This window comes from Marmota monax, unplaced genomic scaffold (genome assembly GCF_021218885.2).
Source record: "Marmota monax isolate L192 unplaced genomic scaffold, Marmota_monax_Labrador192_F-V1.1 WCK01_AAM20220418_F8-fsc00031, whole genome shotgun sequence".
Classification (NCBI taxonomy): Eukaryota; Metazoa; Chordata; class Mammalia; order Rodentia; family Sciuridae; genus Marmota; species Marmota monax.
The window spans coordinates 7,644,473-7,665,244 of record NW_026695197.1 but is presented as its reverse complement, the minus strand read 5'-3'; the positions used below and the strand labels follow the sequence as shown (position 1 = coordinate 7,665,244).

The 20,772-nt window shown below is 44.1% G+C and overlaps 1 protein-coding gene across 12 annotated transcripts in view; it reads right to left on the bottom strand.

Moving 5' to 3' along the window:
* Nucleotides 1–20,772, bottom strand: part of Fhod3 (formin homology 2 domain containing 3) — a 461,034-nt gene that overhangs the window by 160,492 nt on the left and 279,770 nt on the right. For all 12 annotated transcript variants that reach the window (XM_046428243.2, XM_046428244.2, XM_046428246.2 and 9 more), the window contains exons 7-9: nt 16,154–16,265; nt 9,931–10,025; nt 3,171–3,314 (exon numbers count right to left, since the gene is read on the bottom strand). In XM_046428243.2, coding sequence (XP_046284199.1) covers nt 3,171–3,314; nt 9,931–10,025; nt 16,154–16,265 — 351 coding nt within the window. The remainder of the gene's footprint in view (nt 1–3,170; nt 3,315–9,930; nt 10,026–16,153; nt 16,266–20,772) is intronic.

Below are 20,772 nucleotides of genomic sequence, written 5' to 3'. Positions count from 1 at the left end.
CCATGTGAACTTCTCCAGTATGTGAAGAAAAAACTTAAAGTATTTTTTATGAAGCATGAATAAAACTGATACCTAAACATGTACTTCATGCATCCACACCCACCCACCCACCCAGCCCAAGGAAAGCACAGCACTCACAGCAGCATCGTTTGCCATGGCGCACAACTGTAAAACAGCCAACATCCATCAAGATAAATAAAGGTGATATATTAGTGAAAATGAACAAACTAGGTTTCCCCATTTTGGTGTCCGTCTCAAAAATGTTGAGAAAAGGGGCACAAAGTAGAAGGATCCAAATATGATTTTGTTTATAAGGAGCTTGCAAACTGGCAATATATTGTTTAGGGACAGACTGGGAGGAGGTAACTAAAGCATCTGGTCTGGGGTCCTTACAGTCCTTAGAGGATAGATGCTTCTGGGGAAAGAGACAGCCAGGTGATGGCAGTTAATCTAAGTGTGCTAACAACTGGAATACCTAAAAAATAAGACTACAAATATTTGTTTTGAGTTCTTATTCCTGGAATGCCCTTAACAAGATGTTCCTAAGAATAAATAAACCCAGAATGTATGGGTGTATGAACTATGAATCTGAGAAAGGATGTGAAAATATTTCATAACTGAATGTTCTTCGCTGGGCGAGGTGACCCGGAAACTTCAGGGATCTTGTCTGTTATTATTGGTCAAAGTACATGTCTGATACATGAGGAAAGGACCTGGGGAGTCACAAGGGATGTCTCAGACTGCTCCCAGCTTCACATGCACCTCAATAGCCTGCATTCTTAAAATTATTAGTACAGTTAGTGGGCAAGATCTGTGGTCAATTCTGACTTGCTAATCTGATCCTTTGTGTTAGCTCACAGATTAAGCTGCTTTTAGGTAAAGTGATAAAAAGATAATTTTGAGGTGGGGGTAGTGGGATGACATCAAAGGGGCTATCTGGGATGCTTCCAAGCAGTAATTTTCTAGTTCTTGAAGCTATTGCATAGATGGTTGTCTTACTTTCTTTAAATGATCTATAAATGCTACATTTGTCAATGATAAATACTTGATGCTCAAATATAAATTTGGCAAAAACACAGCAACTTTTAAAAACTTGGGCATAGAGGGAGAGGGGAAGATGGGGAGGCACCCCTACAGGCAAGAAACAAAATGCACCTGAGCAGGAAGAAGTTTCTAGTGCCCTGGAGCACATATCAAGGCTACTCTAATACTCTGCCCAGTGGTTTATTAAGGGTACTTTCACACGCATCATGCCATCTTCTAGATATATAAGCACCCTATAGAATCCAAAGCTGGGATTTTCTGCACCTCTGATGGAGCAGAGTCTCAGAGATAGAAGTTTGGACCAGGGTGGAGAAGGGCCGAGGGAAAGGAGATAACCAAAGTCTGTCTTCTGCTTTCATGTAAACCAGTTCCCTGTAACTCCCATCCTCCTACAGTTTATTATTCTTTCCTGCTGTTTTAGGAACCATGAGAACATACCCCTCCACCACCTGATTTACAGTGCTACAGGTTAGTAGGGAAAAACAGAAATCTTAGCTGGAGAAGATGCCTAAACGATGGGCACAAAGATCTGACCAGATGAGCAGATGTGGGGAGCTTTCAGTTCTGCAAGCAAGTATCTGGCGTTCAATTTCTTCTCCAGAGTATATAAATACAATTCTGCTGTTCCTCGAGTTATTATGACACTTAACTTGCAGAAAATAATGAGTTACATGTCAATGTCTCCATTTCCACCTCATAAAGATCACAATGGAACCATTAAACTGAGAAATCTCTCCCCTAGAACTCTAGTTATACATAATAATTAAGAATGAAGAAGTTTGTCGTAACATTTATAATTGAAACTTCAGAAATAATTGAAATGTGAAAAACTAGAGAATTGATTATATGTATTAAGGTACATGCACTCAGGCAGAATATTAGAATCTTTTCCCCCCAACTCAACAGGCCATGAAACCAAGCTACATAATCTAAAGCAGAGCTGGGATCAGCTACACAAGGCCCACGCTCACAAGGGACCTGCGGTTGATTTAATGAGCTTCTGTTCCTATAAATTTTATCTGTAACCGTGTGATGCGAGTCCAGTAGCACCCAGGAGCATGCTTGTAGGCAGAGGAGATAGGTACCATATCCACATCTGCGATTCCTGTCGCTCATGAGCATAGGATCAGGTAGACCTAAGATATGTGAGAGTGAGACAGACCCACAGCTAAGCAAGCAGGGGTGCCAACAGCTCTGGGAGCTGACTGCAGAGAGAAAACACCCCGAGCGCCTCTATCGCTTTGTTACTTCCCCATATTAAGTCAATGGCTTATCTTGAAACAATGAGAAAACATGACAAGACAGAGCAACCCAGAGATCCTTTTTCTTTCAACCCTGCTTCACTCATCAGTAAACTGAAGGCAGAACATTGGTAGAATGCACAGAATGAGAAATGAAATGAAAATAGTCCAGTTGATTTTGTACAGCATTTCCCCTGTTGTGGTTAAGAATGAAATACGTGTACACAGGGGCTACGAATTATGAGTGGGACAATTTTGCCGATTCTGCCCACAAGTTTAAAGCCCTTATATTTGCATTTTAAACTGACATTGCATAATACAAAGATGAGCAGTAATATTCCCAATAAATTTTAATTTTTCCTTATGATGTAATGTAGCAAAAAAAAACCCCCAAAAAACAAAAAAAAATATAAAACCACACAGAAGGTGAGAGATCATAAAGGCAGGAAAAAAAAATGAGTATCTTTAAAAGCACTTTTTATCCCCACAAAATGGCCCCGATTTCCACTGGGACCTACAAATTATGTAGCTGGATCTCTCTCATTGACACACTCCCCCAACCCCTTACTCCTTGACTGAAGGTGCCGACAGGGTCCATGTTCTAAAAAATAAAAGAGCTCCAAGTTTCCCCTACATCAAAGGTCTTAGACTTAAATATCAGGGCCTCCTGGAAAGGCTGTTACAGAACAGATCGCTGGGCCCACGCTCAGAATTTGATTTAATAGGCCTGCAGGGGCCTGAGAACTCGCATTTTGAGCAAATTCCCCTCAATTGATGTGGATGCTCTTATGCCACACCCAGAACCCCTGGTCCACAGCGCACGTGACTTCTGCCCTTGACATTTGCTGAAGCTGAAGATGACTTACAAATGACATGTTCTATTACCTCGTAAATGTTAAATTGCTCCACTAAGTCCAGGTCAGTTCCCTTCTTGTTCAGATGCCTCTGGGACACAGCAGCAATACCCAGCTCCTCCAGACAATCCACCACGTCGTAGAAGGAGTCTTGGTCTGGCAATCCTGACAACGTCTGGAGAAAGAAGAACCCAATACAGACACGACTTAAGAGACAGTCACAAGGTTCTGAAAGCATTTTTACATGTTAGCCAGTGGCCTTTGATTATAACAATATAGAACAAGCAGATGGCACATTCATTTCAGGAGGGCGAGAAAACTCCTTAATGTGAGGGGTGGGATAAAGCCCAAGATTCCTGCTTCTCTTCCCTTGAATATGGGCTCAATACTCATACAGTGGGGTGTCACATCATTGTAAGCTCATGTTATGCAGCAAAGCAAAGGGATTTTGCAGGTGTCATTAAGTTCCCCAAATCAGTCGATTCTGAGTTAATCAAAGGGGAGATTGTTCTGAATAATAATCCAGTGAGTCCTTCAAAAGAGGGCTTAGGTCTTCACTGACTCAGAGACCAGAAACAGATTATCCTCCTGGTCTCTAGGGAGGAGCAAGACCCCCGTGGGTTCTTTGGCTGTGAGGAAATGAATTCTGCCAATATTCATAAGAACTTGGAAGAGGATCAAGTCTCAGAGGGGACCACAGCCCCGGCCGACACCTAGATTGCAGCCCTCTGGGACCCTGGCTAGGTTTATGCTGGCCTTCTGCCTCACAGGATCTGTGAGATAGTAAAAGCATGCCATCCTAGTAACTAAATTTCTGTCACATGACAATAGAAAACTAATATACCTTGGGATTACTCCTAGTATAATCAATACACCAACAGCTGGTGTTATAATAATTTAGTGATTCCCTTTTAATTCAGCAGGGCCTCCTCTCACTCTATGAAACTCAGAAAAACAAGAGAAATTTAAAAGTGGCAACCATAAGACAAACACATAACCTGAGAAAAAGCCAACTCCTCTTTGAATTCTGCCTTTCTTCAAAGGAGGAGGATGGCTCAGACCAGGTCCCTGCTCAGAAGTGGGAGGGAGCCTTGGGGAAAACTACTTCAAGCCACTAGTCTTATCAGGGAGGGGGAGAGGGGTCCAAGGAAAGACAGGATCTGCCTGAGGCAAGAGGAAGTCCTTGGATAAAATCCCAGCTCAGAGCTGCCATTAGGTCTCCACTTCATGCACACACCTGCATTCTGCAGGAGTTATTCTGGGCTGAAAGTTCAGATACTGGTCTCCATTCCCTACCTACTTCACCACCTTTGCATTTCTGAGAACACTGCATGCTTTCCAAAGTGACTCTGAAGGAGGTTTAACTTGCCTCAGAAGACCTTAGATCAAGGCTTCTAAAGCCTCATTTCCAGCCCTAATTCTGACATCTATTTTGGGGCTGTCAAGGACTGGAAGGGAAATCTACCAATAACCCCCAAAATGGCTTATTCCTCTTTATTCTGTAAGAGAATACTACACATTGCAACTGGTGTATATGTGTAATAAAAATTGTAATGCATTCCGCTGTCATTTATTTTTTGAAAAATTAAAAAAAATAAAACAGTGGAGAAAAAAAGATTAGGAACTCATGAAAAAAGGCTTGTGTGGTAGTGAATTACTCCAGTAAAAGGTACAGTTTGGGTATGAGAGAGGAGCCTGTAAATCAGCTGTAGTAAACAGATTCTCACATGTGCATGGCCAAGCATGAACCCAGGGCAACTGATGTGACAGTCAACACTGCATAACCAGTAGCAAGAGTCACCCAAGCGCTTGCTTCTATCATGAACCAAGAAATCACAAAGAATCCCATTTTCAGCTGGGCTCAGTGGTGCAAGCCTGCAATCCCTGAGACTCGGGACGCAAAGGTAGCAGGATCTCAAGTTCAAGATCAGCCTCAGCCACTTAGCAAGGCTAAGCAATTAAAAAGATGTAGCTCAGAACTGAAGTTCAGTTCCCACTACCAAGAAAGTTTAATAATCCTATCAGGACAATTATCCTCTGGTTCCAACAAGAACTCTAGAACTTCTTAAAATGGCAATACCAGTCCCAGGATCAGGGGACAAATAGAGATGCCCTACTGCCTATAGACCCTGTAAAATATACAACTTGGAGAAAGCAGGCACTTCAACATTTAGAATCAGAATTAAGACTTTCTACACAGCCAGAAGGATGTCTCTGCCTCTCCACTCCCCTTCCTCCTGACCTGAAATCAGCTGACCTTCTTTCACTCTGAAGTTTCCAGGGGATTAAAATCCTAGACCTAATCTCCATCGCTTCAGTGAGTCCAACCATGAAGGGTAGGGGGATCACTATTAAGTAATTAAACAACTAAATCTATAGACCAAAACAGACTCCAGGAGCCTTCACTCAATAATAGGCACAAAATCAAAGGTATTGAAAGGTCATTTGTCATTTCCGCTGTGAAAATCTGAGCCAAGCCTGGGGACTCCAGCTCTCATGCCTGGCTGTAGGGGAGATGCTGGTCCTTCCACCACAAATACAAACAGCTTCCTTTTCCGCCTATGATGGGGGGTGGGGAGACTTCCCAGAAACATGCATTTATCTACTTTCAGCTGATTCTCCAACAAGTTCAGTTAATTTACCAAGCTCCCACATGTCCCTGGGCCTCTCCTCCAAGTTCCACCCTGTCACCCTCACTGCCAGGCTGCCTGCGTTTGGTGAAGGTGACAGTTTTGCCAAATGACTCTGAAATTTCTTTCCACCTTTACCCTCAGATACCACAAGAGAGCCACCTGATACCTGGTGCTTCCAACTTCCACTTTCTGATTTTTGTCTTGGCAGGGCTTGTGACAAGGAATTCTTTACTGGAATCTCCTAAAGGGAAAGCATGTCCCAAAGGACATCCCCCACTCCTTGGGTTTTTATGGATTGCATCAAATCTTTTTTTGTAGAATAAAACCAGTGTGGCAAAGCCTACATGCCAATATTCCCAGCAGTGTCGTGCATGGGAGGGAAGCTTTATATACCGAACCCCCTTCCAGAGAAGGTATAAGCACACAGCATGTCTTCACAACAGAGACAGGACACAGAAGGATCTCTGGCATTATCCTGACAGTAGCCAGGCCTTCAAGGGGTATGACTGCATCTGACATTCTTGGAAAGACAAAACTGTAGTGATGAGAGAATAAACAAGGCCCCAAGAGTTACGGATAAGAGGGTCAGGAAGTCACTATGAAAGAACATGGGGAAAACGAAATCAGTCCCTTAACTGTGAAGGTGAGATCCATCCATCCGTACATTAAAACTCAAAGAGCTGTAGACCAAAAGGGAAAGTTCATTTTACTGTGTGCTCTTTAAAAAGTAACAAAATGTAAGAACACAGGCAAAAAACTCAGTATGAATGCCACATGGGTTAATTACTTCCTCGGCCTGGAAGCAGCTCCTCTCCCCAGGGCAGTCCCATAGTAACCTCTCCTATTATTCATGCCCCTGCATCTGCCTCATTTTACTTTACATTGATCCATACCCGAGACCCCCAGAATAGGGGAGTATCAAGGGGATTTCAGCTGGGTCAATACAGGGCATAATATCAGGGTAAGAAGGGGTTAATTTCTCACATTCCCTCTGATCTTTTGAAGCCCTGGTTGAGGACAAGGGACAGGGCAAGGGGTGGGGGGAAACGGGGGATAATGAGTCTGGTTAACATCCCTTAACAAAGAGGCCCACTTCAGTCTCAGAACCCTGGGCAGGCTAGGATTTGTTGTCCTTGTTTTTGCCATGAAAATGTCAAATTTATTTAATTCCACGTTATTACACCACCGTTTATTTTGCTGAAATCGATACAAGTTAGAAACCACCCAACTTGCAATATAATTTCCCAGATTTCAGAGTCTGCATTTTTTTTTCTTCCAGACCCATTTTAACATTTCAATTTGCTATTCTGTTTGGTATCTCAGAGCATCTTACTCACTGGGGCAATAAACACGCCTAACCCAGTATGAGTGGCAGCAGTCTCTTGACCTTTTTAAGGAAAGGGTTACCACTTGGAGGAGTATCCTCCAGGAGCTTTCTGGACTTGTCCTAAGCCAGAACAAAAAATGAGAACCGCCACAAGAAAAGGAGCAAGGGAGGCATTCCTGGACATTAAATGCCACAACATCCAGCAGAGGAGACACCTACTGTGTCCCATAGCACTGTGTCCTTGCCAGCAACTGACAAGAGCTCCCATGTCACCCAGGTGCTGTTGCAATCCTAAACACGACTGGGCATGGCCTCTTCCAATACAACAGACAATTTTATTGGTATGGATTGTGATGAACTGCAGGCAAGAGTATTTTCTATTTTTGCTGATTCTAATGTTTCAACAAAACAATGTCAGGGACAGAAAAAGGACAGGAAATAGAGGACCTTAATTTGAGGGGGAAAAAACCAGAAAATTGCTTCAAATCACATGAAGTTAGCACACAAATAGATTTTTAAGTGGCAGAATTCTTAAGGCTTTGCACCAGAAAAGTTGTGTGCATTTCCATTTCTCATTGGGACATATGAGAGTTTCCTATGGGCTCACCAACAAGGGACATCTCATTAAAAAGCAATCATTGTCATGTAGCTGCAGAAAAAAAGTTTTGATTCACTGAATTTTTTTTTTATTCTTAGTTGCTTTAATGTTTTTTCATTTTTCTACTAGGTTCTAAAATGTACTTAAGATTTTTTTTTTTTTTGGCCTTGCTTCTGGCAAACAATTTTGTAGTTTATCCTTTACCTTTTAGCATAGTTTGTGATTTTTCATTTCACAAACAAAACCATTAACAATTTTATGCAGTGACATTTAAATCCCTTCCATTGGAACCTTTTATTGATTTCATTAGTAAAAAGAATCTTCGTGAAAGTTGTCACTACCAAAATCGAATTATGTCAAACCTAAACAGAACGGAGCCAGGCCGCCACAAAAGATGGGCCTTCATGCACGTATACCCATGTTACGAACTATCCAAGGAATTCCTGAAAACTGCAGTGTTCCAGATAAGCTATTTGTTTAAGGATACTTGGCTAACAATGCTGTCTCCCCCAATGAGCTCGCTCCAACTCCTGCAACTAATGATCTTTGTTTCAGAACAGCCTACATGTGTTCTTCTAAACATAACCTCTTAGAACGTGCCTGTGACCTCCCATTGTGTGTGTATCCCAGACTGCAATCCCTTGCTATCCCAAATAAACTCCTTGTTCTTGCAAAGTCAGCCTGTCTCAATTTAAGTTGGCATCTTTACCAACTAGACAAATATAACTCCCCTTTTCTACATTTCCCCCCCCCCTCAAGTTTAATGGGCTACATTGAACTCTCGAGTCCCTTTGGGATTTATTGTGGTATCTAGTCAAAGAACAATTGTATTTCCACTTAGCAACACCTCCCCAGTCATGGAGGAAGCTACCCTGTCCAACTGTGTGGCAGGTTGTTCTGAACACTGGGGTCTGTTTCAGGCTCCTAAGCAGAGTCCACAGACTGCTGAGGAAACAGCAGATTACACCCTCAATCCTTCTAGTGGGCACATGTTACTACCGAGTGGGAGAAAGGGTTCCTTATAATTATACTGCTCTACGAATGCATCTTCGGTTCATCAGGAGAAACATCTCTCCAGTTACATGCCAGGATGGGATTCTGGATCTTTCTGAAGCCTTTATTATCACTACAGTTGGAAGGTTCCCACCCAACAAGCTGGAGCACATGAGGAAAGTCCACAGGATGGTTGACAAGGATGCCTTGGGTCCAGGGTATAACAATTCAAAAAAGGAGCTCCAGTCCCAAATCTGGTCCTTATGGGACCCCCTGCCTCAAAGCATCTCTAGGTCTAAGGACGGCTACTGCCCTGCAAGTAGTCAGTGACCAGAGAGGAACGTGAAGGGGAGACAGGAGTGCAAAGATGCAGTCATTCTCATATAAGGAGGATGGGATCCATTCACAGGAAACCTCATCTCAGCCCAAGGAATCCAAACTTAGTTCCCCATGGAACAAAAGACTTTTTTCCTGTTTTGTGAACTATTTCTTTAGAGTAAAATTGTTGATATTCTTAAGATATACCCTAAAATTACCTTAATAGGAATAACAATCACAAAATTTCTGCTGTCAACTTTCTCATTTTACTAGGAAAGACCAAAGCATAAAAGCATATAGACACCCACAGACCCTCATGGGCCCAGGCATCTGTGTGCATGCATCCACACACACCATGCACAGCCTGAAGGGCTTTCTCCTGTGAAGCAGCTGGGGTTCCAGTTGCCATGATGGGGGTCTCCACACAGTGTGGCTTGTGAAGGAAAAACTAGGTTTTTACATATTAGTATACAGACTATTAAAACAAGGTGCCATGAACTAGGTGGCTTAAAGCAGGAATTTGAAAATCTGCTATTAAGGCATCGGCAGTGCCATTGTGCCCTCTGAAGGCTCGATGGGAAGCGCCCTCTGAAGGCTCGATGGGAAGCTCCCTCCTTGCCTCGTCCTGGATGGTTGGTGGCCGTTCTCAGCACTTCTGGGCTCATATACATGTCATTCTAATCTCTGGGTCTTCACATGACTGTTTTCATTGCATGCATATGTTCACATCATCTTCCTTGTGTCTCTTTCCTCTCATGAAGACACCACACCAGATTAGAGTCTACCCTGATGACCTCATCATCACCAGATTACATCTGCTAAGAGCCTAATTTCAAATAAGGTCACATTTACCGGTACAGGGGTTAAGATGTGAATATATATCTTTTGAGGGCACAATTTGATACATAACACATCAACCAACCTTGTTCACCAAAGTCATTGCATAAACCAGCAGCTCCGTGTCAACGCCATCTTTTTCTTCCAGGATTTCCATGATATTTGACCAGGGCTTAATGCCTATGAGTGAAGCAAAAATCATTAGAAACAATAATTTGACAATATCCAGTTCACATCATAGTATATCCAAGGACTTTTCCCCCCCACCCACATCATAGCAGTGTCTTTTAACTGCCAAATTTTTGTGATAATATCCTGAGAGTGGACCTGAGCATGCTTAGAATTAAGATATCCTAGAGGCAACATTGTACCATATCAGCTTCATCCTGTTTAATCAAATATCATAAATTCTCCAGCATCAAGATGCTTATCTGCTCACTTGAAAGTTTCCCTTTATATCCAATATGCAGTTTTTAAAATTCTTTTCATGTGCAACTTTTTGGGCCATACACTTTACTCAGGTTGGGAAAACTCCCCCTAGGTGTTTTCTGAATGTCCCATGGCATGCAGAAGTTCTTCGTGCACTCTAGCAGTGACTCACCTATCTGACAAACATCTTAAAAAGAATGCTCCTCTAGTCCCTTGGTATCAGCCAGTTACAAAGTCTAGTGGGCAGCTGTCTGCAATAGGTTTACCATCTACAGGAGCAGTTAGACATAAGAATAAATATGGGCCCAGAACAGCTGAAGAGAGGCAGGCATTTAGCTAATCGCATCACTTAGTGAGGGAGGCATCTTGCAGTGGGAGTGGCTATAGAGGGCTTAGGACAAGAGGTGGCTCATGAGTGGCCTCTGTATGGGAAGGCCCATGAGCAGCTCTCCCCAGGCTCAGAGGTGGCAAGAAAATGCATCAAATTCAGGACCCACAAGGCAAGATTGCAAAGGGGGAAACACTCTCCTGACATGGCTTCCCACACCTGAGAGCAATGTTTGAAGTGAAGCAAGCATCGCCTTGCCCTTGGCTTCTTGGTTTGGGACCTGAAATTCTTTATAAAAGCCTCGAAGGGACACTGCTTATTTTTGCATGATGAAAGTAAAATTGAAATAACTTTAGTAGTTTCCAACTTCTGACCCTTGCATGGTTTATGTCACTCACAGCTGATTACAGCCTTGACATGCAAGTTTCCCAAGGTCAGAGAAATACCTGTCTTATTCATCTCTGTGCTCTTACCTGACACATAATGTGTTCAATAAAATGCTGAAGAGTAATAAAGATTTCTGTAGGAAGTGGGTAAAGCTAGAGCAATTTTAAAAGAATGAGACAGCAGATGCACACAGTAAGGAAATAAGAGGATTAAAGACGTGAGACAGATTCAGTTTCACATTGAGATCTTCTGGCTCTCCCACCAAGTGATACTCAAAGTCTTATCAAGTCACTCTTCCATTACCTTTTAAACTGAGCATAAAGGCATGCTCCATTCCCTTGCTAGTAGGCAAATTATCCTGGCTGATATTGAAGTTCTTTTAAATCTACACCACAGCGTAGTTGTTCTTTAACCCTACCAAAGTAACAGTCAATCAATGCAGTCAGTAGGCCTATGGTCTCACTATCCAGGTGCAGCTCAAGAGCTGAGTGCCTCTGCTCTTGCTTATCATTCACACACAGCACCAAACCTCAGCATAAAACATGTCAGAGTGTTACCCACTTGTGGTTAAAAGGAACATAGCGTAAGGGAGAACACACTGGAGCCAAGAATTTCTAGTAGTACTAGCAGACCCAGAACTGCTTCCTGGTTTCTTACTTTGAAGCTAAAGAGGCAACAGGGCTCAGAAAAAGTCAAGTAGCAGAGGCCTGCAGCCCAGAGTAGCCAGACTACAGCCCCCCCCATCCCACGGACACATACGTGTGTGTGCGCTGCGTGCGTGCACATCATCTAATCCATTATGATTAGAACACTCAAACACGAGCTTACTTTAACTGAGAAAAGTGTTATCCATCTATGGTTCCCGATTCTATTATCATTTAAGGATTTTAAGTCTGGGAACATGCATATATTTACATGCTGCTGGGATGAATGCTCTCTTCCCTTTGATAGTTTGGTACCATTTAGAATGAAGGCGAAGGGGAGAAAACATTGGGTTTAACAAAAACAACTTTGGTGGGGTGTAGGCTAGACCTGTGTAAAGCACCAGCACTTGGGACTCTTAGGAGCTGCTCCATCAGTACCAATTAGTCTAAGTTCATCCTCCATCTTCCACACTATGTGTGTTGGGGGCATTTTTGTATCGAAATAAGCCCTTCAACCCCACCCCTTTACGTAAGACAAACTGGGCCCCAGAGCAGTGGAATGAAGGTCAAGTCAGAAGACTCATGTAGAAGCATCTACCTTGCAGTATTTCTTCAAGGTGTCACTGAGAAAAAAAAAAAAAGCACTTTGTCTTTTCCTTAGCAATGACAGGATAGTTGGAAAACAGTTATTATCTGTCTCTCCCTGCCCCGACTCCCCAAATGCTGGAGTACAGGCTCTGTAAGCCTGTCATTTCTTGATGTCTGCATACGCATGGCGGATACTTGCCAAATAACTGAGTATACATGAAGATATGGAGAATCATGTTACACAACAGGCACTTGAACATCAGTGGCTATAATTATGATGGTAGTGGTTTGTGGTGACATCCACGGTTACCCAAGGGCGGACCTTCTACAGACTCCTGAGCCAGCCCTCTCGTTTCACCAAAGCACAGGGCCTCTCTTAACCCAGAATAAATAAGCAGAGAGAAATGGCTCAGGACTTTCCTACTCGCCTCTGTTAAAACTAAAGCAAAATAAGACAGCAGCACAATTCACACGCAAGCTGGCCTAACACTTGAACAGAAGATTCTCTTGGTGTGCTCCATGCCTTTCTCCATAATGGATATACACCCCAGAGGCATTTCTGTAAAGGACAGCGGAGATGGAGCTGGAGTTCTGTCAACCTCGAGTTTCCACCAGGCTTTGAACATTCCTCACCCATCAGTATGTTCTCAAGCAGAAACAGATCGCCTAAAAGGATGGCCGAACTCCACCCTCCCAACCCCGTTAATCATGTGTGACACATGTTTAAGAATTATGTCATATCTCATCACTTTACATTCAAATGAAAAACAGAACTTCAAAAGCTATGCTGAGCCAAGTTAATATGACCTGAGATTTATGACAGAAATTTTGAAATGAGTTACCCTGTCTGGTTCCTTGCCCCATCCTCTGTGGGAGAGGCAAACGGAGGGGAGGTCCTCTGCTCAGGGAGCAGCGAGTTCTTGACCAACACCCTGTCAGTCACCATAGGGAAGACCTCAAAGAAAAGGAGTCTCTGATATAGTAACAAAGTGAAGCCCCCTCAAGGGCTACCAGGAGCTCTGCTGCCTTTCTTCCCACCAGGCCAGGCCTGTCACCAGAAGGGAAAAGTGGTTGAAAATGCAAACAGAAGAGAAGATGATCTAGGGGACCCAGCAAATAGGCGCAATAACAAGCCATGCCCAGGAACTAACTTCAATTAACCTTTTTACTCTAGCTCTTGAACGGAAGTCCAATTGCCTGGGTCAAATGAGGTAATATAAATTTTCAGTCATTCATAAATAATAATTACTACCCATACGGAATTTGACCACCTCAGGTTTTATCCCTGTTCTTTAAGTGGCCCACTCTAGGCCACAGAGCAAACTGGCTACACTGTGAATGAGCCTTCTGGTTAAACCACAGGCAACCACGCATGATGTTTGTAGAGCAATCAGAGGACTCTGTTCCGGGCTAACTGCATTTGCTTGAGGTGGTAATGATGTTTGAGGACCTATAGTTTATTTTGTTGGTTTTATGTGCTGATTCCTTGAATCTGACAGTTTTTCTAGTCTGAAAAAAAAAAAAAAAAAAGGATTGTCTATAGCATGCCATTCACCCTGCTGGGGAAGGAATCTAAAGCCACTCTGAGTAAAATTTATGGCTTGTTTGTATATGTGTGCACAAAGAGACATGCTCAGTTTGTCCCTGGTCACCTCTGGCACCTGGGGCTGCTCTCTGGTCCATGTGAGAACTGGAGAGCTGCCTCTAAATCCTAGGTGGAAACACACCTGGCAGTCATGTTGCTCTCTGCAGAAAACCATGACATATTTATGTTTAATTCCATCATAGGATTCTGGAATAATTTTATTAGCAGTAAAATAGGATGATGTTATATGTATGTATTATAAAATCACAGCCAAGACCACCCATGTCCATAAAGAAACATGCTATTGAACCACGTGTGATAAGCTATTTCTGAGTTCCATTAGTGTTTTTTTTTTTTTCATTGCTAGTGCAGTAGCAGACAGATGATAGCAGTTGGCAAAAGTATAAGACATTTTATGGGCAGAAAACCCCACAAAACTGAGAAAACAATCCGTTAGCTTTTCTATTTTTACTAACTGAAAAAGATGGCCATCATGTTGGCTTGGTGGAGACACTCAGGATAGCAGAGTGCCCCTGGCTAGGGCTGTGGCTGAATCTTGGATGTGGGGCACCAAGTCCTGGGTTAATCTCAGGATCATTCCCACTCTCACAACAGGCCTCTTATGAAGGAAGGAGGCTCTGAGCTCCCAGCTCAGCAAAGCCAAAGAATGACGCCAAGGTCATGAGAAAGTTCCCCCTTCTAACGTGCTGCCATGGCAAGAGCCCACATGTTACCTGAAATCTAGAACAAGATGACAGAGCCCATTAATTATCCTAATGTAACCTCCAGAGTCGGAGGATGGAGAACAATTCCTCCAAGGACAAATGGAGGGAGCTACCTTACTATCTTCCCAAATGCCCACCTCTGGCTTGGAAAAACCAGACCTGGTTTCTGAGCCATCAGCCATCCTAATTAAGGACTCTTGGCTAGCACAGGATCTGCTTTTGGCCAAAAGGCTCTTATCTGGCACCAGGTGGCAAGATGCTGTGGTGGTGGGAAACCTGCCCTTTCTGGGACCCACCTCCCAGACCCTGTCTGTGCACTAAGCTTCCTCTTCATCACACACCCACACTGAGGCCTGGAGTTGTCTCCTGGCTTGGACCCATCGTGCCTGGGGCCGATGTCTGCCTGTGTGTTCGTGGAGCCCCAATTTAGGATCCTGAATGGCTTGCATTAACTTATATCCTAACTTTCGAAGTAACTAGGAAACTACCTCCCTTTGCATTTGGATTCAACTTCTTACAGGATATCTCAGAGTAATGTTGACTCAGACACAACTGGATTGAACTGAAAGCGATATTAGGCCCCTTGTTCTTCCCGACTGTCACATCTAGGCAGATTTGTACAGAACTCTGCATATGCTCACACAGCTCTAAGAAAACACATCAACATGTTCACCATTATCTTTGTTGAGATCAAAGGTGATTTTTGATTGCCTTTACATTTTTTCCCCAAATTTTCTACAGTAATGTTACTGTTATAATCATGAAGAGAAAAGTCTTTGTGAGGATGGTGATAATCCTAATTGGGTTCCATTAAGGAGGAAAACATAATAAAATCTCCAGAATTTTAGTGTCAGCTTCATGCCATTAGAGAGGCCTTAGCATGGCACACACTAATCCATATCTAGAATTTCCTCTTGGCCACCTGCCAGCTCAGACAGGGGTGGGAGTGGGGGTGGAGCTAGGACACCAAGCTGGGAAACAGATCCTGCCTGTGAGCAGGGCACACCAGCAATGGTGACAATACAGCAAAGAACATGTTAGGTTCCCAAGAGCACCCAAATAAGGTGGGAATGGATGGTGCAGAGCAGACAGGAAATGAGTGGCAGGTGGTTCGTTAAGCCAGGTGAAGGGTATCATGGGGTGGGGCTTCACACAGTAGGCATGGGAGCTGATGGCGGGTTTTAGATGAGGAACATGATCAGATCTGTTTTAGAAAATCTTCCAATTGCACTCAGGGTGATGAGGGACACTGAGTGGCCTGAGCAAAGAGGCGCATGGGGAAAGAGGGAAAAGGTTTGCGGAACGTCTAGGAGTCAGGATCAAGAAAGTGCTGTGGAGTGGGGAGAGGAAGGGGCCAAGGTGCTGGTTCTCTGTGGATTTCAGTGGGAGCTGGGAAAGAGTAAAGGCAAGCAGTGCCTGACCACCCTGGGGAGGCTCTTGCACTTGGCCTTCATCAGCCCAGCACATTCCAGCCCCGATCTCTGTGTACTGATCATCCTAAATTTTTTCTGCAGTGAGATGTCCATACAGGAAATGGTGCCAATTCCTCATTCTGCTGTGAGACGTGGAATCCTCCCCACAGACATTTTTGCCTTGGTATAAGGGGCAAACACACTGCTCACCTCTTTTGGTGTCAACAGCACAGACAGCCTGAATGAGATGAGGTGCATTGGACTCCGAGTACTCTACAAAGACCAGCAGCAGCTTCAGGGCCGTCTTCACCACCAGGCGGAACTAGAAGAAAAAAACAAAACCATCAGGCAGTGTACACATGGCCTTGGACTTGAGTACACTCTCCTAACCGTAATCAACACCCAGTACCTCCCGGGCCTCGGTGTTCCTCTTAGCAATTACACAGGTGATTCCTTCACTAATCTCTCATTGGATGCATCAGCAGACGGAGATGAGTATTCTCCCCATTATGCAGACCAGAAAACTGAGGCACAAAGGACCATGTCTATGGTCACAGGGCTAATAGGAAATAGAACCAGAATTTGAATGTGGGACATTTGGCTGCACAGCATACACCTCACAGGTTCCAGCAAATGGGACAGTGTGTACTCAGTTTGCTACTACATTTGATCCCAGCAACTCTGTTAGATGTCTTGCCCTAGGTCACAACAGCCAGGTTGGGTAACAGGAACCTGAGCCAGATCACCCATTTTTGAGAATGTGAAGGAGGATCCCTGGGACCTAGGAACCCATGCTCTTAGGCCCCTCATGCTCTGCAGTTGTGAGGGGCAACACAGACTTCAGAGATCTTGAACTGTACACTCCACCCAAGCCATATGCCTTTTGGTGCCCACCCCTGCAACCTCCATAGCACTGAATTCTTTCAAGGGAAGAGGGAGGCTTATTTACATTGCTTCTCCAAAGTCTAAAACTGCACTTGGCCCAGAGTGGACTCGGAGATGTTTGCTCATTGAATGAATCCACCACTTGACTAACAGGTCAGTCACTCAATGACCCCCTCACCTACCCCTGAGCCTCTATTGCCATATTGTGGTCAGTCAGCTACATCATCTTCATTTGTTCTGCACAAGAGGAAGAGCCAGTGCCTCCCAGAGGTATCTGCTCACATTAAAGTGGTAGGGACACAAGGAGATGCCAGGTAACTCCAGGGAAGGAGCAGGAAGTCCACAGGGAACAGAATAGAACATCACCTACACCAAGTCACTTCTCTAAAGTCATGAGCACCTCTGTCCCCTTGTCTTTGTTTTTCTGCTGTGTTACCTAAGAAACTACCTTTTCCTTGATTCCACATCTCTTTCCAGCCAGTGCCCTAGGGTTCTCAACTCTTATTAATAGAAAAACTTCCCTGAAGAGTGACTATGGCCCCTGAGTGCCCTTTCTAACTTCACATTAACTTCACTCATGGGACTACCACCACCACTTTAGTCTTTTCAAGACCCACAGTGGACTCCATGTTGTCAATCCCAAAGGTCACGTCTCTAAGCCTATTTATCTCAACTTCCAGCAGCACGTGACAGTTTCCTTTGAGTCTCCTATCTGAGCCCCAGTCTTGTGCCTCCAGTATCCACACTGCAGCCAGAGTAACTACTCGACCCTCCTGCTCACCATCCCTAGACCTTGTCATGGCCAGCAACCTGAATGGCTCTTGCAGTCATTAGGTCCTGGCCTCTGCACGCTCTCCAGCCTCCTCTCTGATCACCTCCACTCCTGTTCAGTTTACTACCTCCATCGGCTCTTCAATTAGGTGAGTGTTTCACAGGCCAAGTTTATTCATGACTCAGCTCCTCCTTGCTGTTCTCTGCCTGGAACTAGACCCCCCAACCCCAGGCCTGGCATTTTCTCATCCTTCAGGGCTGAAAAAAATCCCCTCATGGAGAACGCCTCCATGACACCATCTGAAGAGCCCTTGGCTAATACCTCATCACTGATTAATCACCCTTTAACTATTTTTTTGTACTAAGGATTGAACCCAGGGGGCACTTAACCACAAGTCATTGTCCCCATATCCCTAGTTTGTTTTTTTGTTTTTTTTTTTTTTTAAAGAGTCCCATTAAGTTCCCAATGCTGATGAGAGGTGGGAGGGAAAGGGAGAGAGAAGGGAAAATGCATGGAAATGGAAGGAGACCCTCAGAGTTATACAAAAGTACATACAAGAGGAAGTGAGGGGAAGGGGAAAAATAATATAAGGGGGACAAACGAATGTCAGTAGAGGGAGCAGAGAGAGAAGAGGGGAGGGGAGGGGAGGGGAGGGGAGGGGGGATAGTAGAGGATAGGAAAGGCAGCAGAATACAACAGACACTAGTATGGCAATATGTAAATCAATGGATGTGTAACTGATGTGATTCTGCAATCTGTATATGGGGTAAAAATGGGAGCTCATAACCCACTTGAATCAAATTGTGAAATATGATATATCAAGAACTATGTAATGTTTTGAACAGCCAACAATAAAAAAATAAAAAAATAAAAAAAAAAAAAAAAAAAAAAAAAAAAAAAAAAAAAAAAAAAGATAAAGAGCAAAGCAGCCCAGTTGGCAAATGTCAACCATCGAGGTTTTCTGCACAAGGGCAGGGTTTTAAGTGCCCCAAAAAAAAAAAAAAAAGTTCCCAATGCTGGCCTCAACTTTGTGATCCTCCTGCCTCAGCCTCCTGAGTCACTGAAATTATAGGCATTCACAACCACACCTGGCTTTTCACATCCTTTAGCAAGACCTGAAACTGCTATGCAGTCATCTTCAGTATCCACTGGGAACTGGCTTCAAAACCCCCATGAATACCACAGTCCATGGGTGGAATTAGATAAAACAGTATTTGCATGTCCTATATACACACTTAATTACTAATACCACCTAACACAATATAAATGCTATGCAAATGGTTGTTATACTGTGATATTTCAGTAATAATGGCCCCCCCCAAAAAAAGAGTCTTTCATGTTCAGTACTGATGATTACTTTTGGAATATTTTTGACGTACCATATGGAATCCAGAGATAGAGGCAGGAAGGGCTGCCCAGCCCACATGTGTTCACCTGCTGTCCCTCAGTACACAGTTACCGAGCAGTAGAGACACTGCCCCAGGAGGAGCTGCTCATCAGTACTGTGCATAAAGGGCAAACCAGCCCATCCTGAGGCTCCTCTTTCCAACCCGTCACACCCTGATAATGTGTGCACCAAGTCTTCTTGGCCTCCAGCTGCCACCTCTGGAGTCTGCAGGTGAGCCAAGGCCCCACCACAATCATGCGGAGGGCACATAGCACCGTGGGCATCATCCTCAGGCACGTCCTCCCCACGCAGGAGACTATCAGCCTTGGAGGACTCTGAACTCGTTACAAGGTTTCTGCTCTCTTCCCCAAATGCTCCTCTGCTTCCCCACTGGGAATAGAGTGAATTTGAGAGTATTTTCTCAACAGTTACAAGGCTGGGGGTACCAGAGGGAAGATATGCTATAATAAACTGTTTTATACACTTAGAGCTGAAGAAATTGCTTCATGTAAATAAAAATCCTAGCAAGTCCAAGCTTGGCGACTTCCTCAGTGGGTAGACTGTTATTATGTGGTTTAAACCTTCTCAATGCCTCCCTGGGAAAGAACCTGGCTGCTGCCCAACCCCACCTACCCTGTTAGTGGGTCCCAGCAGGGGCCCCCATGCCCATCTCATAAAGGTTCCTTCCAAGCGTTCGTGAGGTCACGGGGGGGCCCTGACCTACATGGTCTCAGGCACGCAGAATGCCCAAACCACTCTCCCTTCCAAGGCTAATGAAGGAACCACTGTTTTCTAGCCAAGTCTTCCTTTCCCCTCAGTTTTAACATGCCTATTCATGTTATCCTCTCCTTTGCTGCGAAGGCTGCTTGGAGCTTTTTTGGCACTATAGTTTCACTTTTTAAAAGTTCCCAAACTTTTATGATTCATAATTTTAGACTCAATAGAAGCCAAATTCATAGAAACCTAAGTTTATGTTCATGTACTTTAGGAAGTTTTACTATGTAAGTTAATAGCAAATGTATCAGATAGTTGAAGTAGAAAGAAGAAAGCATCAGAACGTTGATTTTGTGGAAATACCCAGCCCGAATTGCAAGCATGTCCTAACTAATCATCAAAAAGCATTCAGAGGCTCCTCCTCAGAAATTCCTTACTAGCACCACTGGAAATACAAAGACAACTGAGAAAATTCTATGACAAACTCATTCATCCAGAAACTGCTTAATTTAACGCCCTTATGTATCCAGGATGCAGTCAACAACCTCCAAAGCTTAGAACAGCCTCCATGGGGACCACACCCCCAACTCCTCCAGGTCCACATGTACTGTTCACCTCAAAGCTCTTAAAAATCCAACCCTGATGCCACTTGTGCCAACTGTGGACACATTTGCATAGGAGCAGCTATTGAGAGTCCCAGCCCACACCAGCTGGGAAGAAAAATCAGAGACCTAAAGTAGCACCAAGAGTATCACCAAGGAGGAGTGGGAGGAGGCCACACAGATGCCAGAGTGCACATCATTCTGTGGCCTGGAACTGACAGCACCCCAAATGTGTCAGAAAGCATCCGTCCGTCTGAATCTGATTCTCAGCTGTTCCAGGTGCCCCTTGATAGTGTAATGGAGGGTTTTGCTATGGTGATCCAATGCTCAGACACCTGCCCATCCAGCCCCAAGATGAAATCCATGACAACCAATCTTCATTGTTGGGGAGCATCTGATGCTACAGAAAGACTGAGCAGTGACAGGGCCATAGGCAACAAGGAATCTGCATAATGGGTCCAAAGACAAA